Genomic DNA, 27688 nt, shown 5'->3' with positions numbered 1-27688 from the left:
CCATCCATACCATCCCTATGCATTCCATTTTTCCCATGCCACCCCCATCCCACCACATTCCCACATTGACCTTGATGTTTCTCTCCCCACCACCCCCAAATCAGCAGTTCCTCAGCTGACATTTTGAAAATTTACATAATTAAAATTCAATAGGATCGAAACTAAACTCAGCAGCGTTGATTCACAGAATGGAACAGGATCTTTGCTTCACTCCTTTATGCAGCAGTGGGCAGGGGCTACCTTCCTTGGTCAGTTCTGCTGCAACCCTGATTGCTGACCAATCTCGGTGGTGTTGTTGAGGTGATTCACGGTCACATTCAATCACACTCACCTCCCAGTTATTGTACCTTCTCACCAGCCGAGGGAGTTGAGAAGAAAGGACGAATTCGTGCTGATGTCCGCCCCAGCTTTAAAAAAAAACAACCAACCTTCATAACTGTTGGAGAGAATCCACACAGCTCCATACACACACCCCATCGTTGCATGGGGACAGTGCCGCACCAACCGTTGGGAGCCGCACATGCTTCATGTGCTCCAGACACCAGTGTACCAGCCGCCAAACCAACCCACTGACCAATCATAACAGTGTGGGCAGACAAAAACTGCATTATTATTATAATTTGTCACAAAAAGAAGTTATTAAAATCATTCCTTAGCTTCTTCCCTTCCCTCTCTTTAGATCTACCTCTGCCAGAATTAAGGTCAGTTCTTGAGAGCAGTTAGGGATCAGCAATAAATTCTGGTTGTGTCAGTGACACACACATCCCATGAAATAATTTTTTTAAAAGTCATTTTTTGTCTTGCACTGTTGGAGAGGAGCTGTAGGCAATACTGAATGTAGCTGTGTTGCAGATCCCTTGCTTCTGCAGCATAGCACAGTGCAGTCTACCACCAGTTCAACTTAGTTATTGGTTAAAGCCTGTTTCAAATGAACCTTTCTGGAAACTGCATTAAATGAAGGGAACAGGAAAAGGTAAAATTGGTACATTATATTACAGCCATGAGTACATTTACCAGATAAGTTGAGATGAAGTGAGTCCCACCCTTTCCCTATAGTACCTAACTGACCAGTTTTCTGTCACCCTCCTCCAGCTGTTTATCACCTTGCGTATAAATATGTATCTATGAGGATCAATAGGGGATCAGAACAGAGCCTTGGGGGTACCCCAGTCAATAGTGTAGTTTCAGGTTTGGCAGTGCAATTATAGCTTTTGGATTTTGCTGTGTGATATTTTTGTTTAATATGATCAAGAGGACTTGCAAACTTGTGACCAGGCCAGTATCTTGAGCCACTGTATAAACAGTTGCATTAAGATAATCGCATCGGAGAAATAAAGTCATTGCTGTTTTGATCTATGGTGCTGACACTTACATTATGAGAAAAATATTTTTAAAACTACCTATTGGCATACTGATTTTCTCACCGCTTCTGTGGTCTTTTTTATATAGCCTGCATCTGCCAGAGGAATTGGCATTCAAGTCATTCATAAATGGAATCAAATCCCCAAGAAACGACCTCTGCTAGTTCAGAAGTACGAATTTATTTCTGTATATAATGTGCGTGTTTTGTATATTTTAAAAGATAAATATGCAACATGTAGGTGTGTATACATGCCAATTCATATTTATGTACATATCCCTTTGCTCAAGTGGGGTGTGTGTGTTATATTCATGCTGTCAGTCTAGATTATGAACACCAGACTCTTTTTTTAAATGCTTATAAATTGTAGGAATAAGGGAAAATTGAGGGAGGTAAAGAGGTTTGTTGTAGTGAAGACCCAGGAAAGTATATGTTAAAGTAGATGGTGCAGGGAGAAGAAAAATCAAAGGAGGCTGGATGGAAATAACGACAAAGCCCTTAAGCTACATAGCTCTTTTGATTCAGATATCGCTTTGGATTTGAAAACTGCAAATTATTTAAGAAAAGAGAAGGGTAACTGTAGGGTTGTCAGTTTAACATCAGTTATGAGGAAGTTATTGGAATCTGTCAAGAGGAGAAGAGTGATGATCATTAGGATGGTTATGTGAGCTGATCAGAAAGGATGGGCATGGATTTGTGAGGGGTAGGTCACATCTTACTGTTCTGGTTAAATTTTTTGAGGAGACCACTAACATGGTTGATGGGGGGATTATCTATGGAAGTTGTTCAGATGGACTTTCAGAAGGCAATTAATATGGTTTCACTAGAGATTATCAGCAAAAATAAATGCCTGGAATTGGAGGTAATCTTGGAAATTAGCTTTGAGATAGAGAGTAGGAATAAAGGGAATAATCTCTGGTGGGATGTGACAAGTAGTTTTCCCCACAGATCTGTACTGGGGCCTCAGATTTTCACCATATAGCTTGGGTGAAAGATTAAAATGTTGTATATCCACATTTCAAGATTACAGTAGATGGGCGCATTAAGTTATAAAGGGATAAAAACGGTGGGAAAAACTATGGAATGCATTGTGTGGAAGGGTGAAGTCCACCATAGTTTTAAGTTTGAAAAATGAACTGTGAATAATGATGAGAGGCTGGGATCTGTGGAAGAGCAAAAACATTTTGCACCCCTGTTCCTAGATTGCTAAAAGCTCAGGCACAAGTTCAAAGTGGTTGATTCACTGTTGGGTTTTGTCTCAAATAGGTAGGAGTATAAAGGGGAGAAAGCTATGCTTCAGTGTACAGAGCCTTGGCCAGGCCCCATGTGGAGTACTGTGTTTCATTTTGGCTAGGCCACTGCTGCTCAGGACGGATATATTAGCCTCTGAGAGGGTGCAATGTACAGATTCACAAATTCACAAGCATCAAATCAGGAATTAAAGAAGTAAATTAGAAGGGCAATTTGCTTAAACTTGGCTTGTATCCCCCTGGGTTTGGTAGGTTGAGGAGCAATTTAATTGAGCTCTTTAAAATGATGAAGGCTATTTCCTCAGATGGTGCAATTCAAAAGAAAGTGTCCATAAACGAAAATAGAAGTTGGGTCATTTAGGAGTAAAATCAGGAAAAATATTTTCACATTAAGGGTAGTGGTTATTTGAAAATCTCTGTTCCCCCACCCAGCCCTATCTCCCAAATAGATATTAATTGATATATTCAAGACGAAGATCAATGAAGTGGACCAAATTTCCAAATGCAAAAACAGAATCTTGAAATAAAAGATAAATTTGACTTATTCAGTCAATAGAAGCTGTTGGACCTACTTACAAAGTGTTGACATCACTTGTGATGTTTTGTGGGTTAGCATGGTGAGTCTTGCATTTATTTTCAACAATTTCAAACGTTATTGCGAAACTTAATTTTCTTTACTCTAGATACTTGCACAAACCCTACCTCATTGGCGAGAGCAAGTTCGATTTGAGAATTTATGTCTACGTGACTTCTTACGATCCTCTTCGGATCTATGTGTTTACAGACGGCTTGGTCCGTTTTGCAAGTTGCAAGTAAGTTTAAAAAGAGAGGGGTTAGAGGGAGGAAATGGATGACTACTTACTGACATGTAATTTAAGTTTGGTGGGGCATATAGTAGCTTTAGAGTTGCTGCCTGACCTTATGACTGGTCCCACCTGAAATGCTAATCTACTTTGCACAAGTATATTGTTATCTTTAAATTGAATTAGTTATATAAAATATTTGAGTTTGTAATACTGTTACTCCCTCCCCACCTCCCAAAACAACTGGTAACTCAGTCGAGTAATGCCGATTATTTGTAATTGCTCCAGGGATGGTGCTATAACCTCTCTCAGCCAATTGCACCAAACAGCTTTAGCGCACACAGGAGCAAGTTTTAACCACTCCCAAGCGAAGCAATGATTTTCCTCTACTACTTTCAATTTGGTATTCTGTTTTCGCTGCTCACAATGTGGTGGTGTCTACATTGCAGAGACCAAATGTAGATTGGGTGACTGCTTTGTTGAATACCTCTGCTCAGTCTGCAACCAAGACCCCCAACTTTCCAGTTGCTTGCCATTTTTATTCACCACCTTACTATCATGCTTACACTTCAGCCCTTTGTTGGTCCACTGAAGCTCAGTGCAAGCTTAAGGAACAGCACCTCATTCATCTTCTGATTCTGCACTTTACAGCCTTCCAGACTCGTCATTGAGTTCAACAATTTCAGACCATAAACTCTGACCCCATTTTTGCGGTTTTACTGATATGAATCTTGTTTTTCGTGTTTTTGCTTTCAGATAGAGCTGGTCATTATTTGTCATTCACACCGGCTCTGGACCAGTGCTTTGGTTCTTTACTACAACCATAACCACTTCCTTTGTCTTTTGTTTCATTACATCCTTGTGTCCCACCCTCTCCTCTTTCCTCGACCTTCCCTTTTTCCTTCTTCCTCCTTACCACCACCAACCCCCGCCCCCCGCCGCCTAACACACACACAGACACACGTACACACACGCCGGCATAAAACCCATCACCCCATCACATTTCCACTGACCTTCAGTTCTGGCGAAGAGTCATATTCAACTCAACATTAACTCTTTTTCTCTTCAAGAATACTGCCAGACCCAAAGCATATTTCCAGCACTTTTTTTTTAAAAATTGCTTTTAATTTTAATTTAACCCGCCAGGCAGGAATCTATTGACTTTGTTTGAAATTACCAGCACTATTTTTGCTGACCAGTCAGACTTGTGGTTCTGTCCTAGGGAAAATGGTTCATTAGAGTTGTGATGGAATGCTCTCCATTTACCTGGATAGGGCCAGCCTCAACAACACCCTACACCATCTAGAACAAAACAGTCAGTGAATTAATATTAATGCAGTGTCAATTGGTATAAGTTTCATTGATATTTGCCTCTGATGTTTAATGATTCCTTCTGCACTGCTATTGCTTGTGAGTATTATTTTCTATTGTGTTGCTCAGGTATTCGTCTTCCATGAAGAGCCTTGGTAACAAGTTTATGCACCTTACAAACTACAGTGTGAATAAACTAAATGCAGAGTACAAGCCCAACAGTGATGGAAAGCTCTGTCAAGGTCACAAATGGTAAGAGTGTAGAAATCTTGGGGCTATTGGCGTAAAGACTGAACTTATTGGTTCTGTTCTAGGCAAAATAGGTGCATTAGGAGTGTGATGGAATACCCTTGTCAGAGATAGACAGATCCAGGCAACACTCAAGAAGCTTGACACCATCCAGGGCAAAGCAATCCACTTGATCAGCAGCGCTTGGCTTTCTTAAACATCCACTCTTGTCATCACTAGCACACCATACCTGCAGTGTACTAGCCACAGATACCCTGCAGCACCTCTCAAACACATGGCCTCCATTGTCTAGTAGTTCAAGGGCACCAGGTACATGTGAACGATGTCACCTTCAAGTCACACAGCGTCCTGACTGGGATATAAATCACAGTTCCCTTCATCCTCACTGGGTCAGAATCCTGGAACCCCACACCAAACATCATTGTGGGAATACCTTCACCACACAGACTGCAGCAGTTCAAGAAGAAGGCGCACTACCACTTTCTTGAGAGAAACTGGGAAGGGCAATAAATGTCTGCCTTACTAGCGACACCCACATCCCAAGAGCATGAATAACTTTTCTTGAAAAAAAAGTATTCTTGTACCTAGCCCACAACTGGGAAAATTCCATTTACCTGCTAGCCTGGAGGTGACACTTAATCAAATTAGAAAATAAAGCTCAACAGTGACCCCAGCCTGCATATACTCCAAGAATTGCTTCATTAGGTTTCATGGTGCTTCTGAGCCTTTGCAGCATGTTGCATTGCTTTCCTTTCTCCCCCATCCCTAGATATTTCTCAGCCACAGCCTCTAATTTCAAAATTTGTATCACTTGCTTGCACTGCTTTCTCTTCCTTCTCGTCTATTTTATCAATACTAAGATTGTGCTCCTCTGAATTTTCTCTCTCTGCTCCCCCACTCCTCAACACAATTTCCCTCTTCCATATAAAAACAAAAAACTGCGGATGCTGGAAATCCAAAACAAAAACAGAATTACCTGGAAAAACTCAGCAGGTCTGGCAGCGTCGGTGGAGAAGAAAAGAGTTGACGTTTCAAGTCCTCATGACCCTTTCACAGAAGATAGGCAAGCAGTGATAGGAGCAGATAATCAAAAGATGTCACAGACAAAAGATCCTTTGAATGAGGAGGCTGGTGGGGTGATAAGTGAGGACAAGGGGGACCCTATCATGTTCTGAGAGGGAGGAGAAGGCGTGAGGGCGGATGCGCGGGAGATGGGCCAGACACGGTTGAGGGCCCTGTCAACGACCGTGGGTGGAAAACCTCGGTTAAGGAAGAAGGAGGACGTGTCAGAGGAACTGTTTTTGAAGGTAGCATCATCGGAACAGATGCAACGGAGGCGAAGGAACTGCAAACATCAGGAGGGAAATGGAAAGCAGTGAAAGTGAACAAGGCAAAAGAGAGATATGGAAATCTTGTCGCAGAGAGGAACGTAACTTCAAGGTAGGCATTTCTTGAAGAGTACCTTCTTCGCCTCTGTCGCATCTGTTCTGATGATGCTACCTTCAAAAACAGTTCCTCTGACATGTCCTCCTTCTTCCTTAACCGAGGTTTTCCACCCATGGTGGTTGACAGGGCCCTCAACCATGTCCGGTCCATCTCCCGCGCATCCGCCCTCACGCCTTCTCCACCCTCCCAGAAATATGATAGGGTCCCCCTTGTCCTCACTTATCACCCCACCAGCCTCCGCATTCAAAGGATCATCCTCCGCCATTTCCGCCAACTCCAGCATGATGCCACCACCAAACAGATCTTCCCTTCACCCCCCCCCCTCCACCCCAGCGGCATTCCGTAGGGATTGTTCCCTCCAGGACACCCTGGTCTACTCCTCCACCCCCTAATCTTCAACCCCCACCTATGGCACCTTCCCATGCCCACGCAAAAGATGCAACACCCTGCCCCTTCACTTCCTCTCTCCTCACCGTCCAAGGGCCCAAACACTCTTTTCAAGTGAAGCAGCATTTCACTTGCATTTCCCCCAACTTAGTTTACTGCATTCGTTGCTCCCAATGCAGTCTCCCCTACATTGGAGAGACCAAACGTAAACTGGGCGACCGCTTTGCAGAACACCTGCGGTCTGTCTGCAAGAATGACCCAAATCTCCCTGTTGCTTGCCATTTTAACACTCCACCCTGCTCCCTTGCCCACATATCTGTCCTTGGCTTGCTGCATTGTTCCAGTGAAGCCCAACGCAAACTGGAGGAACAGCACCTCATCTTCCGACTAGGCACTTTACAGCCTTCTGGACTGAATATTGAATTCAACAACTTTAGATCTTGAACTCCCTCCTCCATCCCCACCCCCTTTCTGTTTCTTCCCCCTTTTGTTTTTTCCAATAATTTATATAGATTTTTCTTTTCCCACCTATTTCCATTATTTTTAAATCTTTTATGCTTCCCCCACCCCCACTAGAGCTCTACCTTGAGTGCCCTACCATCCATTCTTAATTAGCACATTTGTTTAGATAATATCACTACTTTCAACACCTCTGTGTTCTTTTGTTTGTGACATCTTTTGATTATCTGCTCCTATCACTGCTTGCTTGTCCCTACAACCACACCAACACCACCACCCCCAATTCTCTTCCCCCCACCACCCCCACCCCACCCAAAGCAGCTTATATTTCACCCCTCTCCTTATATTCGCTCAGTTCTGTGGAAGGGTCATGAGGACTCGAAACGTCAACTCTTTTCTTCTCTACCGATGCTGCCAGACCTGCTGAGTTTTTCCAGGTAATTCTGTTTTTGTTTCCCTCTTCCATATGCCTTCACTCTGCTGACATTGAGACTGCCCTCAAAACTTCCTGTCTTCCCTTTCTACAATCTACAGACCTTTAAAACTTACACTGGATGTCAGTGCTGGTTAATACAGATCAGAAGAATCCAGGTTCAATTCTTGGCCTGTGTTGATGTTTCTCTGTGCTTCCCTCTAGGAGTCTTAAGGCATTGTGGGCATACCTGAATCAAAAAGGAGTGAGGACTGATCTGCTATGGGAGCAAATGAAGGATGTGATCATCAAAACCATCATAGCGTGAGTAACGAGAAGGATCTTAATGGGTAACAGTCAAAAACTGCAGAAATTGGAGAGTGTAGCTAAAAGTTTCTCTATCGTACCCTCTTCAAGCAAAGTCAGCGTTTTGTCATGTGTGTATGTGCAGTGAGGAGAATGGCTTCTGTTTTAGGTGTGCTTTTCCTTTTTGGCAGCTGCATTTTCCTCAAGATAAACATTGGGAGGGCGGAAGTCGTAACTTCTGCCCCAACTGCATCCCTTAGCCACTGAGTGTGTTTTCTGCATCCCTTAGCCACTGAGTGTGTTTTCTGCATCCCCTAGCCACTGAGTGTGTTTTCTGCATCCCCTAGCCACTATCTGAAGCCAAACCAGATAGTTTGCACGTTTGGCATATTATTTGTGCTAGAGAAGGCACGTGATCTACGGCTTGGCTTGGAGACAAAGGAGGCCGAGGCATCCTAACTGTGCTGCAGTCTCAGCTGATCTGCCAATACCTTTGATATCTTTATGATTGTCAGACTCACCTGTCCCAACAATACCTGGCTGACCACTCAACCCTCACCATTGGGTCACTTCATCTCATCCAAAATACTTCATGCGGCCTTTTCTGCATCAAATCATGGCATCCCTATGTTTCATGTTCAACATTCTCATCATCCCATTTAATTTCTTTCATAGTTTTGCTGCCTTGTACTTCTGAAACCTTCTCCAGCCTTACAATCCCACCCAAAGAGTCCAACCTCTTGTTTGCTCCTTTCTTTTCTCACTCCAGCATTTGAAGATATGCTTTCAGGCTTGCCTTCGGGAACCCCAGTGCCTCATCACCTCATTCTTCTTTATTCCTCCCCTTTAAAATTTTGGCCATGCTTTTGCTCACTTCTACATTCCTAATGCTGCTTGGGCTCGGTATATGATTATATCTCCATGAAGTGCCTTAGGCTACTTATTCTATGTTAAATATACAAGTTGTTGCCTCTGTCCTACGTTTTTTTTTGTCTTGGGTCATGTTGGCTTGGTTCAGATGCTTTGGAGTTGGAAGGTTGCAGTTTCAAACCTTCTGTCAGACTTGAGCACATCAAGGCAAACTCTGCAGTGTAGTATTGAATGAATGCTCTATCGTCTAAGGTGCTACTCTTTATAGTCTTGTATATTTTTTTACCATCGTCATATGTCTGCATTTATAATGGAAACTTCCTCTGTTAATTTGTCATGCTGCAATTACCCCTCCTTCCAGTGGTAATACTGCATAGATACATGTAACGATATGTCATGAGGAGCAACAGATACTAAACAGGCAGTAGACAGCAGTTAAGGTTAAAAAGGTAAGTTTTTAATGAAGAATGATTTTAGAGGAGAAAGAAATAACAAGTCGCTAAAGGTTTAGCAAAAGAATTTGAGTTCAGGGCTATATGTGGATTTTTTTAACCTGTTATCTTGTATATTTAATGTTTATGCATATGGGAGATCAGGGGAAGGGCAAGGCTGATGAGTTTTCTGGCATGCTAAAATCTGACAGTTCTGTCAGGCTCTTTACAAATAGATAATCTCATTTTGGAGTTAGTTTGTTTTCATTGGCGATCGTGCAAGTCTATTACAATGGAAAGATAGATTCCATTATTTGACAAATTTGCATTAGTGTCTGCAGAATTCAAAAGAAAGTGAGAGGTGGTGTTTAGAGGGACTGCACAGGATACCACTTGGCAAGCAAAAGGAGGAGGTTTTTAATGGTATGATAAACCCTTAAAAGGAGCATTTAAAACTGTATTGTGAATTGCATTGCATTAATTACCCATTTGTGAGAGAGTTCCAATTTGTAGCAGCAAGCCTTGAATGATGGAACTTTTTCATCTGAATTTGGTATTGGTGAAAGGTGCTATATAAATGCAAGTTGTTAAAACATTTGAGAAACGGGCCATTATGCCCATAATGGGCCTATGCAGATGTTTATAATTAAATTGTGTCATGCCACCCTACCCCAATACCCCCTTTTTCCTTTTCCCTCATGTATGCATCACATCTCCCCTTTAATGTTTCAATGTTATCTGTTTCAGCTACTCCATGTGGCAGCCACTTCTACATTCTGAACGCACCATGTAAATACATTCCTCCTAAGGCTTTTTTTTGATTTGTTAATGGCTATTTTTTTAAATTATGCCCTTTTGCTCTGGACTTGCCCATAACAAAGACTTCAAACATTCCTCATCAAATATGAAGCACTTCGGACATCCTGAGGATCTGAAAGATGCAACATAAATACGAATTTGGTCTTTTCCTCTCCTGCTTAGCCCAAAACAATAAGGCCAATGGTAGCTTTCCCATTGCACAAAAATAAGGATCCAGCAAGGCCAATAGTTTCTGTACTGTGATTTACTGATAGGAAGCCCCTCCACTTAATTCCCTTGGGTGTAATGCAAAGTTTCCCTGTGGAATCTAGAAATATATTGCTATAAAATGTGTCAACCACAGTAGGAGCAGTTGACATTTTTCACAATCTGGCCAGGAAATAACTGTTTCTGTCTGTCTGTAGGGGTGAGAAAGGCATTGTGACTGACTGCAACATAAAGCATCCACATATGAATTTCATAAATAGTTTTGAAAAGTTCCAAGTAGCTTTTCATTTTTAAAAACTACGGTTATTTTCTTTTTAATTGGTTTCAGTTTTTATTGACGATTTCTATCTTGCTCTGCAGCTCTGAGTCTTATGTGAACAGCCAAATACATTTGTATGTACGGAACCGTTACACTTGCCACGAACTCTTCGGATTTGACATAATGCTTGACGAGAACCTGAAACTATGGGTACTGGAAGTCAACATCTCCCCAAGGTACCAGTATAACGATTGCAGTAATTAACAACCTGGATGTTTCATAAGAACATAAGAAATAGGAGCAGAAACAGACCCTTTGAGCCAGACGCCAAATTAACTGTTTATTGTATAACTTGCCTGTTAGGTGCACAGTAGCAAGGACCACAACTTAACCCTGCAGCACTCAGCAATTAGGATAGTCTGAAGTAAGAGAGTCATGAATGAAATTAGTGGGTAACCTTATAGAGTAGAGCAGTTGGATTGTAATAACCTCTGTAATGGCTTTTATATTGATTGAGGAATCCCAAGATCATAGCCACTGTTATGCGACCAGCCTGTCCATCAAAGCATGACAGTGAGTAGTTGATTAAAAGTCACATCCATCAGGATGGGATCTATCCCCTTAAGGCCAACCATGTCAGCCTGTAATTGGACAGCACAGCTGCTCATCAGGGCAGACGCAGCCACGGCTAATCCCACACTGGACCCACGATGTCCATGCACTGGCAGGCATTAAACAATGTGCCATTTTGCCCTATCTCGCAGCTGCCAAAACCCTGTTGCTGTGTCTGCCATTTGCTAGAGTACCTGAATCTCAAAGTGCAGTCCTGGCAGAAAAATCCTGTATTCCGTAACCCTCAAAGTCTCAAATGAGCTTGATTTTCACTGAGAAATCATCCAATGAGATCAATTCGCGAGTGTTGGCATGTCTGCATCTTTGACACATTCAGACAGGATACATGAATTACTACTGACTATATAAAAAAATATATATTTGGGTTTGTGTTACTTGTTGTCTTTTGCCAGCGTTGTAACATATTGGTGACTAACCCATTGGTGCATTCACATGAAATTCCAGTACGTGGCTCTGAAACAAAAGTTTGGCCTTTTTATATTAAATGGATAACGTAGAATTTATGGCAGTGAAACAGGGCATTCAACCCAACTGGTCTCTGCCAATGTTTATGCTCCATTCAAGCCTCCTCCCACCCCCATTCATCTCACTCCATTAATGCATCCTTCTATTCCTTTCTCCTTCATTTACTTATCTAGCTTCCCCTTAAATGAATCTCTGCTGTTCGCCTCAACCCACTCTGTGGTAGTGAGCTCCACATTCCCACCACACTCAGTAAACAAGTTTCTCCTGAATTTCTTATCGGATTTATTAGTGATTAATGGACCTTAGTTTTGGACTCAACCACAAGTGTATTAGCAACTTCTTTAAAATGGATTTTAAAGGGACTCATGCAAAAACTGATTGTTCTTTATTTCTTATAGCATAGATTTTTTTTTAACCCATATTTCCCTTTGCACGGTAGCTCCTTCAGCTTACTAGAAGCCCAGAGCTGTTAAACTTAAGTTTTGGAGCAATAATGCCTCCACAGAGTCAACCTAAGAAGGCCGTAGGTTCAAACTGCACCCCAGGACTTTTGCAGGTCCAATTTGTTCCCCTGTCCAACTGAATGCTGCGCCATGCCTTAACTTTGCAGCAAGATTGAAGTTCTGTACTACCAGTTGACTTTTTCACGCATGTTCTGTTTGCATAAAGCTTGTGTTTGATTTCTTGAAGATGAAAACAATCTTTCTGTAGCTGTGTGACTGCTTTTTGCTTTAAAACTTTATTTTTCATTGGGGATGTTGAGCCAATTTTTCCTTTTGATCTGTTTGCAATTCCACTTTTTCTCAAGACCACACATTTTATCATGCTGACCTGAAGGCCACAATCAAGAGCATGGAGGTCCTTTCCCTCACTTAATCATCAGTGCTTCTTGTAGTTGGCCGTCAGGAGGCGCAAGACATCAACCTAAGCATTGATTTCCTTAATTTATTCTGCTCTCACTTCAGGAGATGGGTGATGGGAGGTGTAGCTTCCTCTGCTCAGCATCCACCTGCCTGGAAAATAGCTTCTGTCATGAGCTGTGGAATTGGGGGCTTCTCATAGCTTCCATTCGCAGTCAGTGATGCTGAACATTACTGTGCCAACGTCCAGTAGCATCATGCTGCACTGTAATACCTTAACAGTAAATGCTGTTTGGAGGGATGACTTTCACCAAGTTTTGTATAATTTCATGAAAATTATAAATGCAGAAGGAGGCCATTCAGCCTATCGAGCCAACACAAAAGAGCAATCGCCACTCCCTGTTCTTTCCCCATAGTCCTACAAATTTTCTTTTCCTTTTCATGTCCTTACTTAATTGCCTTTTGAGAATTACTATTGAACCTGCTTCCACCACTCTTTCAGGCAGTTCATTCCAGATCATAATTTCCTGTGTAGGGAAAGAAAATTTTTCCTTGTCTCGCCACTGCTGCTTATATCTTTAACCGAGGTCCTCTGGTTACTGACCCACCCATCAGTACATAATGCAAATCTATATCTTATGAAAAGATACAGTCCGCTCTGAGCACAGGTCCTGGTAGAAACAGCTCAGAACTAGGCACTAAATTGTCATTCCCTTGCTCAATTGTTGTATTATAGTTTCAGACAGCCAAACTCCAATAATACATTGCTGCCTGGAAGAGCAGATTCAATAATAGAATTCAAAAGTGAATCGGATCTTTACTTAAAAGGGGAAAAATTGCAGGGCTTTTGGGGAAAGAACAGAGGAGGGTGGGATTGCTTTGTAGCTCTTTCAGCAAGGCTGCACAGGTTTGAAGGGTTGAATGGCTGTATGATTCTATAATGCAGTAAGTTTTACTCTTCTGTAACTGAGATTAAGGCGTATGGTTGATTGTGGGCGAACATCTGGTGTGCCTGACTTGAATCCACGAGCTGAAAACCATTCCCCAGGAGAGAAAATTCAACACCTCAGAAAAAAGTCAGTTGTAAGTGAAATATCGAGTATTGCTATTTTTTAAACCTTGGTGGTGCCCCTGTCTTTCATGTGCTTATTGTAGGTGTGATGTGGAATGCACTGCCGGTAAAGGTGGTGGACGTAGATTTAGTAATGTTCCAAAGGGAATTTAGATATACTATATACTTGGAAAAAGAGATTTGCAAGGCCATGGGGAAAGAGCAACGAAGTGGGGTGTTAATGTTTTGTCAATTACAATAAGTTTAAGCGAAACAAGTGATGGGTGTTAATTGTCTGAGCGCATAGGGATTCCTGTATGGCTCCCGCTGCACACCCTTTCCTCCTTTGCTCTCGTCAACTGTCCAAACAAGCTGTGACATTCTGCCCTGCTGCCTGGCGATGGCGGGGGTCCCCAGTGGAGGGCTATTTACCATCGGTGACCTGGTGTGAAGGATGTTGCATGCAGCAGTTCTATGCAATCGTAGGTTCAGATGGCTTACAGACTCCTGGGGCACCTGTGTTTTCTGTGGCCTTGTGTCAGTGGTCCATGTTTATATAGGTTGTCAGAAGTCGGAGCCCCTTTTTGACTATTTGAAGAGGCTGCACCTCAAATTTTGGCGACACTTCAGCCTTACGCTCCTATCTTTGGCCACTCAGTGTGGAGGAAGGCAGGAAGGGAGCAGGACCTATTTTTTAAGCATGTTGATGGCCATGGTGGCTATTAACAGGTCCAGGCAGTAGGCAGTCGAGCGGGTCGTCCGGCCTGACTGACTGCCCCTCTTCCACGGCTGTGTTTGCCACTGGGTGTCCCTGGAGAGGGAGCACGCGGTGTCCACTGGTATACTTGAAGCCTTCTGCGACTAGTGGGCACCGCAGAGGCTGGAGTGCATCATCGGTCCCAGGAATGTTATTTTAATTTGATTAGTTAAGTTTCCTTTTGAAGTTTGATTTTTGTTACAGTGCTCCATCAGGGGCTATCACCCTCCTTGGTTAGCTTATTTTACTGGTTTACAGTTTCTTTTAAAAAGATCATATACATATGGAACAGCTGAGATACTGGGGGAATAGGCAGGAAAGCTGAGAGACTGAACAAGTCAATTAACTCTCAATAAGAAAAAGTTCTGTGTATTGGTTTCAGCTTCACTGATTGGGCTTGGATCCTATTAGCATGGGGTTAACTGGATAGTTCTATAAAAGGAGCTCTGCCCAGGCACATGGGCCGAATGCCCTCCTGTGCTATATGATTCTGTTGCCCACCTGAGGTCTGATCCAGTTTCCCAGGGTTGCTATACGTGACAGCACAAAACTCTGAGATCAATGATATTGAGCATAAGCTTGCTGAATTATTTCAAATATTGTTTAAGGAAAATATAACCCATGGAACATAATGGTTTGCGAAATTTACTTAACCTTATAAAGGTTTATCATGTATTCCAAAGTCTTAAAATGGTTTATACAATTAATTCATTTTCACGCACAGTGACTTAAATATGATCCTTTTAAGTATGGCCCCTTTTAAATGAAATTCATTTTGTTGCTGTGTTGATGTAACCTTTAATTCTCTTAACCTCTTCCACTCAGCTTACATTCAAATTCCACACTGGATATTGCCATTAAAGGACAGATGATTAGTGATCTCCTGAATCTGGCTGGATTCATTATTCCTCATAAGGATGAAGTAACCCCAAGCGTAAAAAGGTAAAAAAGCCCAATCTGTTTCTCCTCTTGTCAAATTATGCTGGTGCAGTGGGTGTTAGGGATATTCGTTGTTGTTGGAGCAAAATCGAGCTTTATTCTGAATCCAACTGTACCATACCTGAGTGGGGAGTGCATGATGGTGACTCAAATGAAAAGGGTTCAATTCCTCAGCATTAATGTCCTTCAGTGCGATGAATTAAAGCTTTTTTCTCGTTCTGTAGTACTTCAACCTCCAAGCCAAAAAGCAATGAACTTTCCCCAGAAGAGAAACTGAAGCGAGTTTACTACCTGAGCCAGAAATCACCACCAATGGTAACTAGCCTTTTCATTGTATCATCTGAAGTGTAAAGAGACAAGATGTTAGTACCCCTGACATAACTGCTGATCACTAATTATATATGACAAACAGTTCATTCATTTTGAACTGTCTGAATTCTGCTTGTTAGAGTTTGGTTCTTCTGCCATTTTGTAGCTTGACTGCATGTAATTGAGCAGGTGCAGCAGTTTGCTGCCCCATTGTATTCAATAGGGTGTACTGTTAACAAAAACCTGGTGCATTTTTTCTTTCACCAAAGGCTTTGATGGTTTTAAGACTTGGGGTTTGCATAGTTTATTTTAAAAGGACGTTGCTCATCATATTCTAATTTTGTCCAAGCCAGTTTCAGATGCAAGGCATGCTTTTGCTATTTATTACTGGCTTTCCCTCTTTGTTCAGTTCTTGGCATGTTAGATACTCTGGATGTTAATCCGCCCCCTACACCTGTTGCAGGCACCTCCCTGGTACATCAGTACAATTGATGTACTCCTCTTTTCATGCGCAATCTGATGAATGTAATGTTTTATGTCATTCTGATGAATGGATGTAGGTGTTGTCAGATTTGTTGGTGCTTGGAGTACAAATTAACTGAAGGGAAGGACATTTGATTTCTGTATCAATTGGCCTATCTCCGTGGTTCTTGGCAATCAGACGGGGTTGTACCAACTGTCATGACTCACTGGGAATGGTGCGCTGTAATATCAAGCCCCACTGTTCTCCCAGCCGCAACAAGTGTGAAAAGTTTGATCAAACCACCAGATTGCCCCAATTCTACCGAACTGTTTAATTTAGAGTAACACAATACGAGCACCAGGTTTATAAATTTAATAAGCAAATGACTGTTTATTGAACAAACTGTCGTTAACCAGTGGCCAAAGAAAGACACATGAACTGTTAGTTTCGAACTGTATAACCTAAACTCTACCCCTTCTATCCCTATACACGTGCATATAAGACACACAAAACATGGATTTTAAGGGTGGGATAAAACAGTTCAATAGCACCAATTCCAGAGTACAGGATTCGATGGGTTGATTTTGATCGATGTCTTCCAAATTCCTTTCAGTTCTTGTTGATGACAAGAGGTAGTCTTCCAGCACTTTCAGTATTTAGTTCACTGGTTAAATACTTGCCTTTCAATGTCTCTAACAGTGATTTTCCCTTTTACCGCTTGATAGGGGTTTTCAGAGAGAAACGTAAACATAAAAAATAGGAGCAGGAGTTAGACCATTCGGCCCTTCTAGCCTGCTCCGCCATTCATTATGATCATGGCTGATCATCCAACTCAATAGCCTGCTCCTGCTTTCTCCCCATACCCTTTGATCCCTTTCGCCCCAAGAGCTATATCTAACTCCTTCTTGAAAACATACAATGTTTTGGCCTCAATTACATTCTGTGGTAACAAATTCCACAGGCTCACCACTCTCTGGGTGAAGAAATTTCTCCTCACCTCAGTCCCAAATGGTCTACCCCATATCCTCAGATTGTGACCCCTGGTCTTGGGCTCCCCCACCTTCGGGAGCATCCTTCGTGCATCTACCCTGCCTAGTCCTATTAAAATTTTATAGGTTTCTATGAGATCCCCCCCCTCATTCTTCTGAACTCCAGCGAATATAATCCTAACCGACTCAATCGCTCCTCATATGTCAGTACTGCCATCCCAGGAATCAATTTGTTAAACCTTCGCTACACTCCCTCTATGGCAAGAACATCCTTCCTCAGATAAGGAGACCAAAACTGCACACAATATTCCAAGTGTGGTCTCACCAAGGCCCTGTATAATTGCAGCAAGACATCCCTGTTCCTGTACTCGAATCCTCTGGCTATGAAGGCCAACATACCATTTGCCTTTTTTACCGCCTGCTGCACCTGCATGCTTACCTTCAGCGACTGGTGTACAAGGGCACCCAGGTCTCGTTTCTCATCCCCCTCTCTCAATTTATAGCCATTCAGATAATCTGCCTTACTGTTTTTGCTACCAAAGTGGATAACCTCACATTTATCCACGTTATATTGCATCTGCCATGCATTTGCCCACTCACACTCAGTTTGTCGAAATCACCCTGAAGAATCTCTGCATCCTCCTCCCAGCTCACCCTCCCATCCAGCTTTTGTGTCATCTGGTCGCCACATTACTAGAAGGATGTGAAGGCGTTGGAGAGGTTGCAGAGGAGGTTTACCAGGATGCTGCCTGGTCTGGAGGTTATTAGCTGTGAGGAGAGGTTGGAGAAACTAGGATCGTTCTCACTAGAACGGCGGAGATTGAGGGGCGACTTGATAGAAGTTTACAAAATTATGAGTGGCATGGACAGAGTAGATAGAAGCTTTTTCCCAGGGTGGAAGAGTCAATTACTAGGGGACATAGATTTAAGGTGAGAGAAGAAAACTATAGAGGAGATGTGCGGGGCAAGTTTTTTACGCAGAGGGTAGTGAGTGTCTGGAATTCACTGCCAGAGGAGGTGGTGGAAGCAGGTACGATAGTGGTGTTTAAGAGGCAGCTTGACAAATACATGAATAGGATGGGAATAGAGGGATATGGACCCCGGAAGTGCAAAATGTTTTAGTTGACGGGCAATATGATCAGCGCAGGCTTGGAGGGTCGAAGGACCTGTTCCTGTGCTGTACTTTTGTTTGTTCTGTCTGCAAATTTGGAGATATTACATTTAGTTCCCTCATCTAAATTATTAACATATATCGTGAATAGCTGTGGTCCCAGCACCGATCCCAGTGGCACTTTTGTGCAATTACTGGAATCTTCCACATACAGGGGAAAGAGGTTTTAGGTCTTATTCCTTTCAGGCTAGGAGCTATTCAGCTGCACTGCTCTCACAGCAAAACCCTGGTCACCTGGTCAAGAGCCTATTAAAATGTTGTTGCCAGGCAGCTCCCCTGGTCCAGGACTCCTTTCTGGCACCATCCTGTCTTTCATGGCACACTCTTCGAGGACTGCAACATTGTATATATCTCTCATCCTGTTCCAGTGGATATGTCTTTCAAAGTGCAGCCATTGTAATGCTAATCCACAGTCCAACAGAAATAAAAAGTCATGTTCCTTACACAACAAAAACAACTGTTGCTCACTCACTGACCCAAATTCAGTTAGTTTCTTTTGAAATTCATTTCTCACCAAGCTTTGTGTAATAGTTTCCAGCAGTTGAGAAACCCAGAGCTAGGTGATGGGTTTTGGATAGGGGTGGGCTGGGGTAGTAAAAAAGTTGTTCTGTTAAATCAGGAAGTAATGATAAAGTGACATAAATCTTGGATTTTTGAAGATTGAAGGAGAATGCTGAGGAACTGCATGGTTTTGAGGCTCATGTTACAATAGCAGACAATGCAGAAAGTTTTTATCTGAGCATAACAGAGCTTACGGAATGACATTGCACTGTACTACTTTTGTGTACCTGCTGTAAAGATGCTAAAAAATCTCTCCTAATGTGCAATTATTAAGAATCCACTCGGAAATCAGTCTGACAGTGTCTATAGTCTAAATATTAACCAATCTCTTTACAAATGCTAACAAATTTGTGTATTTTGAACTTCGTATTAAAGTCAGGAAGGTGATGATTTGATTTTTAAAATATATAAAATACACACACACACACACACACACACAACCATAATCTATAATATATATAATCTGTCTTTCAGAATTTCTATTCCACTTTGCTGGACATTCTTACTCCTGACGATATCCGAATATTAATGGAATCTGAGGATGAGTACAATCGACGGGGACAGTTTGAACGGGTGTTCCCCTGCCAGCACTCAACCCGCTATCTCCGCTTCTTTGAGCAGCCCCGTTACTTCAACATCTTGCTTGACCTGTGGGAGCAGAAATATGGTCGGAACAGAGAGGCAGGTACTGTGACACGTTTTAATGTTTTCTGTGAAGCTGCCTGGGAAAGAAAGGAAAGGATGGGCTCCCTTCTGGTAAATCCTTGTCCCAAATATGCATTGTGCCATGAAGTAGGTGCTGATTGCTGCTACCAGATTTACTGGGTATTGGGTGTCATTTTCTGTTGTGCATGCTGTGGCAACGACATGACATTCGAATCTGGAGAGACCAGGAAGCTAAAAAAATGAGTTGAGGGGAAAATATTTTTGGATGAGAGAATGGCAGATGAAAAACAGCATACAAATACTTGTTTGTTACTACAGATCTTAAGTATTGCTGAAAAAAGAAACTTCTTTTGTCTAAGCTTTTTGTCTTGCACTCATCAGGATAATTCACAAGAAAAAATCAATGTCAGGGGAAACCAGATATTTATAATGTATGAGAAGAGAGTGCGGGATGGTTGGCAAGTGGACTCTGATTGGTAGAGGCATTGCCATGGGGAATGCACTGATTGGTGACTGACAGTTAACTGCCAAGCATTATTTGAAATTCAAACCAGGCAGCTTGATTCTGATTGGTCTAGATGTTACCCTAGGGAATTAACCAGCGAATGGCTGTCACTTATTTTGTTTAGCTGAAACCAGTGCAATGTGTGCACATGTTCTTTCTGTCTGCAAAGAACAGCGCCCTGTATATTAATATATGTAGCTTTCAGGACACGCAAATGCACCACACTGTGAGCCTGACTGACAATCTTAAATTAGTTGTCAGTGTAATTCGTAGAACACTGAGGATTATTTAGCAAATGTTGTCCAATCGTGGAATCACATTTAATGCTGGGCACTGTTTTGAGTTTTGCAAGCATGGACTGGTTGGGTACGGTTGGTACCTTGCCCATTGCAATAAGCAGAAGGGACAAGCTGTTTGATACGATCCGCCAGCCTTTGGGGCATACGGCCTACATGCATAACATCACACTGGCACTGAGATTCATACACCACATTACTCATTTGTTTGATAAGCAGAACAGGATGGCAGCATCCTGTTAGTGGTGAATACCACTCAGGTATAGTAGCAGCGTGAAACAGCTAGCTTCACCTGTTGCTCAAATTTTTGAGATATCTTGCCCTTCCAGGGTAATGTGAGGTAGACTGGGCACTTTTCAGGGTACGAAAGTGATGGCCTTGGGAGGTTGAGTTTGTGCGATATACAGCACAAAATGATCTGATTATGGTAGTCATTATCTCGCAGGATATATTTGATGCATCTTCTTTCAACACCATGGTAAACAAACGGCTCGGGCACTATTTACGAGGTTGTCAATAAGGCCAATCTTATATTGTGTGGAACTGTAAGAGTCTCAATGCGTGTTTCCCCTGACATTGGTATTTTCTTGTGAATTATCCTGATGAGTGCAAAACAGAAAAGCATCGCCAAAAGAGATCATTTTTTTTCAAAAATACAATATAATTATAAGTGTAGGGTATTTCACATGGTTATCCATGGTGTCAAAATAGTTAAGAATAAAGTCAAGAGGATTTAGGCACATCAGCATACTGTGTTTAATGTGTTCATCACTGGAACGAAAAACCAAATAGACTCCAGAACTGTACAGTTACAATATAGTGCAAGTTGGAAAAAGTCTATGCTTAAGACTGGCACCCAGAACTGGACACAGTATCCCAGATGAGGCCTACCTTGTGTCTTATACAAGTTCAACATGACTTCCTCACTCTTGTACTCCATGCCCTTATTCATAAAGCTTGTGATACTATATGCTTTCTTAGCTGCTCTCTCAACATGCCCTGCTATCTTCAATTATCTATGTACGTACAAACCGAGTTCCTCTGCTCCTGCACCTCCTCTGGAGGCTCTCCCTTTATTTCCTATATTCCCCTATACTGTCTCACTATACCTTTCCTGCCAAAACGAATTACCTCAAACTTCTCTGCATTGAACTTCATCTGCCACTTGCCTGCCCAATCCACCAACGCAACAATCTCCTTTTGAAGTTCAAGACTACCCCCACCCGCTACAATTGACAATATTTCCTATCATTTTATCTGCAAATTTTGAAGTCATGCCCTGCACACCAGTCTGTCATCAATATATATCAGGAAGAACAAAGGTCCCAACACTGACCCTGAGGAACTCCACTTCAAACTTTCCTCCAGTCTGAAAAACAACCATTTATCACTACTCTCTATTTCCTGTCACTCAGCCAATTTCTTATCCAAGTGTCTACTTTCCCTTTTATTCCATGACCTAGAATTTTGTTCACAAATTTGTTATGTGGCACTGTATTAAATGCCTTTTGAAAATCCATATGCACCACATCAACAGTGTTTCCTTTATCAGATGTCTGTTATCTCCCCAAAAAACTCCAAGTTAGTTAAACATGATTTTCCCTTGATGAATCCCTGCTGGCTTTCCTTAATTATCCTGCATTTGTCTAAGTGATTATTGATTTTATCCCGCACTTTAGTTTCCAGAAGTTTCCCTACCACTGAGATCAAACTGACTGGCAGGTAGTTGCCTTTATCCTAGCACGTCTTTTTGAACAAGGGTGTAACATTCACAGGATCCCAGAATTGTTACAGTGCAGAAGGAGGCCATTCGGCCCATCGTGTCTGTACCCGCTCTCCGATTGAGCGATTCACGCAATGCCATTTTCACACCTTTTCACTGAAACTCTGCACATTTTTCCTTTTCAAGTAACAGACTAATATCCTTTTGAATCCTTTGATTGAACCTGCCTCCACCACACTCTCAGGCAGTTCATTCCAGACCTTAACCACTCGCTACATTAAAAAGTTTTTTCTTATATTGCTTTTACCTCTTTTGCCAATTACTTTAAATCTGTGCCCTTGGCTTCTCGATCCTTTCATGGTTGAGAACAGTTTCTCCCAACTACTCTGACCAGACCAGATTTTGAAAACCTCTATCAAATCCCCTCTCAGCCTCCTTTCCCGCAAAGAAAATAGGCCCAACTTCTCCAATTAATCGTCATTACTGAAGTTTCTCATCCCTGGAACCATTCTCGTGAATCTTTTCTGCATTTCACATCCTCCTCAAAGTGCAGTATAAAGCCATCTGGTTTTTTTTGTTTCAATAGACTCCACTGTTCATATTTCTCAGGGTTTATTATTACAGTTTTTAGTTATTATTTTTTATTATTATATTATTTTTAATCGCAGTCCTCTGGCACCTCCTGTATCTAAGGAAGCCTGGAAGATTATCACTAACCTCTTCAATTTCCACTTTCACTTCCCTCATTACCCTTGGCTGCATCTCATCCGGCCCTGGCACCTTATCTATTTTAAGCAAAGATAGCCTTTCCATACCTCCCCCCCATCTCAATTGTAAGCTCTTCTAGTGTACCAGTTACCTCCTCTCTCATCTCAGCCTGGGTAACAAGCTCTTCCTTTGTAAAGACAGATGCAAAGTACTCATTCAACACCTCTGCTTTTCCTCCAGCCTCCATATGCAAGTCCTCTTTTGTTGCCCCTAATCGGCCCTACTCTTTCTTTTATCCCCCTTTTATTATTTATATGCTTATAGAAGATCTTGGGATTCCCTTTTACGTTCATTGCCAGCCTCTTTTCATGCTCTCTTGCTTTTCTTAATAGTTTCTTCACTTCCCCTCTGGTCCTTCACCATTCAGCCTGATTCTCCATTGTATTTTCTGCCTGACATCTGTCATATGCGCACTTCATTTTCATCTTTATCTCTGTCATCATCCAGGTCACTCTGGATTTATTTGTCCTATCTTTCCCCTTCAAGGGAATGTGCCTTGACATTGTCCGCAATACTTTTTCTTTGAAGGTGGCCCATTGTTCAGCCACCATCTTTTTTGCCAACATTTGATTCCAACCCACTCCACTCATGCATTCTCGTCCCATCGAAGTTGGCTTTCCCCCAATTAATTATCCCTGCTCTGGATTGTTCTCTGTCCTTTTCCATGATTAACCTAAACCTTATGGTACAATGGTCATTGTCCCCTCGAGGCACTCTCACTGATATTTGATCCACTTGGGCCAACTCATTCCCCAGAATCCAGCCCAAAAGTGCATGTCCTCTCATTGGACTGGAAACATACTGCTGTAGAAAATTATCTTGATCACATTCCAGGAACTCTCGCCCCTCTTGTCCTTTTCTACTATTCCTATCCTAGTCTATATTTGGTTAATTGTAGTCCCCCATTATGATTACTCTATAACTCATGCACCTCTCAGTAATTTCTTTGTAATTTTGTTTTTCCACATCCCTTCCACTAGGTGGTGGTTTATATACTACACCAATCAATGTATTGCACCTTTCCCAATCCTTACCTCTAGCCAGAGAGATCCTGTCCTTGACCTCTTTGGAACATCCCCTCTCTCCGGTACTTTAATGCCGTCCTTAACCAATATTGCCACTTCACCACCCCCCCCCCCCCCTCACTTTTCTTTCTTTCCTGTCTTTCCAAAACACCTTGGACCCAGGAATATTTAGCACCCAGCCCTGCCCTCCTTGAGCCAGGTATCTGTTATGGCAATGATATCATAGTTCCATTTGTCAACCTGTGCCTGCAGTTCACCAATTTTATTAATCACCATGCATTCACATACATGCACATTAGCCCTGATTTAGACTTTTTTATCTTCCTGCTTATTCTGACCTCATCTAATGACTTACTGTTGCCCTCTCTAATTCTATCAAACTCTCTATAAATTCTGTCTACCTTGATGCAACTCTCTGATATATCCTCGTTATCAATTGATACTTCACTACTTCCCACTGCCAGTTTTTCTCCTCTGCACTCTGAATTTCCCCCCAGGTTCTCATCCCCTTGCCAATCTAGTTTAAACCCTCCCCAATAGCACAGCAAACCTCCCCGCGAGGACACTAGTCCCAGTCCTGTTAAGGTGTGACCTCTCGTTCTTGTACAGGTCCCATCTGCCCCAGAACCGATCCCAATGCATCAGAAATCTAAAGCCCTCCCTCCTACTCAATTTCTTCAGCCATGTGTTGAACTGTTCAATCTTTCTATTCTTATGTTCGCTAGCACATAGCACTGGGAGTAATCCTGAGATTACTGCTCTTGATGTCCTGCTTTTTAATTCCCCTCCTAACTCCCTAAAATCTGCTTTCAGGACCTCATCCCTTTTCCTACCTATGTCATTGGTTCCACTGTGGACCACAACCTCTGGCTGTTCACCCTCCCCCAAAAGGATGTCCTGCAGCTGCTCTGTGACATCCTTGACCCTGACAGCAGGGAGGCAACATACCATCCTGGAACCACATCTACGGCCACAAAAACATCTGACTGCTCCCTGAACTATGGAATCCTCTACTACTATAGCACTTGCACTCTTCCTCCCATCCTGTGCAGCTGAGCCACCTGTAGTGCCACGGACTTGGGTCTTGCTGCAGCCCTCTGAGGAACCATCTCGCTCACCAGTATCCATAATAGAAAAGCGGTCAGAGAGCGAGTTAGCCTTGGGATTCCTGCATTACCCGCCTGTTTCTCTTAGATACTCTGGCGGCCACCCATTCCCTCTCTGCCTGTGTACTTCTTAGCTGCAGTGTGATGACCTCTCTAAACGTGCTTTCCACGTAATTTTCTGAAGGCCCTGTGTGTGTGTAAATGACTTAATTAAGCTGGGGAAAGGTTACTAGAAGATTGTCTAGGAGGTTTAAAACATAAAAGGATAGTGGTGTTAGTTTTGTGCATTTATGAAGGGTTTGAGGTATAAGTGAATAGGTTGGATCTAACATTTGCATTTTTAGATAAGTTGAGAGTTCATTTGAATATCAAAGTAAAGTCAGAGGTAATAAGAAACATGTTTGCATCCTGCAAGAATTCCATAGGTAAAGAGAAGAGGGTATATTACATTTTATTGACCCAAAAGTGCAGACAAAATAGAAAAATGAACAATTTTATATTTGGAAGGATTTAAGCTTCAAAGAAGTGTGCGAACAATGGAACCTGAGATGAAAGCGGCGGCGGTGGTGGGGGGGAACTGGACCTGTTACCTGTTGGCTGTTAGCTGTAGCTGTTGGCTGTGTGAGGACGATCTCTGGGAAACTGCTCTGGGCTGGGAGTAGATGCAGTTTGAATCAGCCGCCCAGCTAAGCCAAAAAAGTCTTAGCTTGCAAAAAGCAGTCTTGTTCTAAAGTCTTGGATTTCCACAGCAAAGTGAGAGAGACTTTAAGAGATCGTGTGGTGTGCCTTTATTAAAGCTACAGCAGTTTGACTTGGGTAATACTGGATTTTTATAGTTAAACATCTGTAAGGGAGTGTTGCCTGGAAGGTGTTTACTTACGGGTCTAAGTAGGGAGTTTGGGGAAATGTTTTGTAAAACTAATTTTAACCGTGTAACTGTAATCTAGTGTGCTTAAGTTTTCTTTTATTCTTGTTAATAAAAGTTTTATTTTTAAAATCCTAAAAGTGTTACTGGACTTCTTGCTGCTGAGATCAGTACACTTTCTTCTCATTTTCAGAATACAAAAAAAAGGGTATGACCTGTTAGCCAAGTTTCCTTCTAGGATTTGGTTTGCTCAGCAATTAACATCTGCTATGGTCATAACACAACATATCCAGAATCATTTAGGAAGCTGGCTGTTGCGTAGGGTGTGGGGGCCGGCACAGAGGATGAACCTGAATAGGCCAAATGTCATCTGTATTTTACTTTGTGAATTCAGTTTATATTTTCAGGTAAAAGCAAAATACTGCTGAGGCTGGAAGAAGAGTCTGAAGAAGATTCATACGGACTCAAAACATTAACTCTGTTTCTTCACAGATGCTGCCAGAACTCCTGAATTTTTCCAGCATTTTTTGTATTTTCAGATGCCTGTAGGGATCTGTGTTGTGGTAAACCATTTGTTTCAAATGCTGAATCCATGGTGCAGAATTGAGATTCTCACACTGACTTTCCTTGGTATTGCATAGAATTTACACAGAAACAAGCCTTTAGGCCTATCTGACCTATACTTTTATGCTCTATGTAAAGTGCCTCTTGCCCTTCTTTATCTAACCATTATCAGCACATTCTGATCTTTTATCCCTTATGGTATGTACCCAGATGTTCCTTAAATCTATGCTTTTTAACTACTCCATGTGGTAGCAAATTCCAAATTTTAACCACTATGCTTCAGTAAATAAAATTTATTACATAAATGTAATGAGTGGCTACAGCAATTGTATATGCAAAATTGTACCAAACTGCATGTGTTCAGTGAGGGTGTCTAGTAGTGATCATGTATTTTTGAAAATAAGAAAAAAAATAGAACAGTTGAAACTTTCACTTTCTTAGAATCTGCTTTTAAGAAGCAAATGCTGCCCCCACCCCCCCACCATCCCCAGATATTGCTGAGTGAATGAATTGGAGAGAATCACAAGATTTATTTGGCTCATCCCAGCTCATTCACCCAAACCAGTTTACAATGCTTCCATCACAGCTTTCAACTATCTTTTAAACGTTTGCTATGTTTTTGCCTCCACTATCATAGCCCGGAAGACAGATCAAGATTTGATCACTTTTTAAGAACTTCCTGACATCAGATGCTGAGCCAACGGTTGGGTTAATATCTAAAAAGGTGTGATCATTAATCCAGTGTGCTTCACCGATCTTGTAATTTAATACTGTAATCAGTTAGTCCTCCAATTTTAACCCTGATAATTCCTCCAAGCCATTTTCCCCAACATGATTCCATTTAAACAAAATCAAAGACCGAATATGAATCTAAGTTTTGGTTTAGATTTAGTTGTTTGTGTTTATTTTGTAGACGGTATACTGTCAGATTCTGGTTTAAAGATTATTGCACTGCATGCCCTGAAGTGTGCACAGATTGCTGTCAATCCAGTCATCTGACAAGTCAGTGTGCACTTAACTAACACCCCAAATTTATATTATGATCTGACAGAATTACGCCTTGGTTTACTGTGTACTCAATGGCTCTATGTATTAGGGAACAGGAGGTGGCGATCTGATTTCCTTATAACATATAATCTGCACTGTTCACACTGTAACCATATTTGTTCAAGTTGGTAATTGCAATATTTCTTCTGACAAGCACCATGCTATACATGTCGCAGCGGATTCCCAGATTTGAATTCCTACCGGACCACAGCTGCAACAGCAGTACTGGCGCTTCAGCGGGGGCTCCATTGGTTTAGGAGGGCTAGGGAAATGGAAATTATCGCGCTTTACCGCACACTGAATGTTGACTAACTATCCCTGTTGAAAAGTGAAAGGAAAGACACGATTGGGTGTGG

At 42.0% G+C, this 27688-nt stretch overlaps 1 protein-coding gene across 5 annotated transcripts in view; it reads left to right on the top strand.

The window, feature by feature from the left end:
* The window catches only part of ttll4 (tubulin tyrosine ligase-like family, member 4), an 85901-nt gene that overhangs the window by 45528 nt on the left and 12685 nt on the right, over positions 1 to 27688 (top strand). For 4 of the 5 annotated variants that reach the window (XM_041201430.1, XM_041201431.1, XM_041201432.1 and 1 more), the window contains exons 9-16: positions 1450 to 1532; positions 3294 to 3422; positions 4854 to 4976; positions 7903 to 8001; positions 10671 to 10805; positions 15161 to 15277; positions 15499 to 15589; positions 19242 to 19452. In XM_041201430.1, coding sequence (XP_041057364.1) covers positions 1450 to 1532; positions 3294 to 3422; positions 4854 to 4976; positions 7903 to 8001; positions 10671 to 10805; positions 15161 to 15277; positions 15499 to 15589; positions 19242 to 19452 — 988 coding nt within the window. Of the gene's footprint in view, positions 1 to 1449; positions 1533 to 3293; positions 3423 to 4853; positions 4977 to 7902; positions 8002 to 10670; positions 10806 to 15160; positions 15278 to 15498; positions 15590 to 19241; positions 19453 to 26922; positions 27010 to 27688 lie in introns of all 5 variants that reach the window. The other variant, XR_005944610.1, reaches the window with a different exon arrangement.

The sequence above is a fragment of the Carcharodon carcharias genome, chromosome 12, assembly GCF_017639515.1.
Source record: "Carcharodon carcharias isolate sCarCar2 chromosome 12, sCarCar2.pri, whole genome shotgun sequence".
Classification (NCBI taxonomy): Eukaryota; Metazoa; Chordata; class Chondrichthyes; order Lamniformes; family Lamnidae; genus Carcharodon; species Carcharodon carcharias.
The sequence above is the reverse complement of the archived record's forward strand: the minus strand, read 5'-3'. Positions and strand labels throughout refer to the sequence as shown.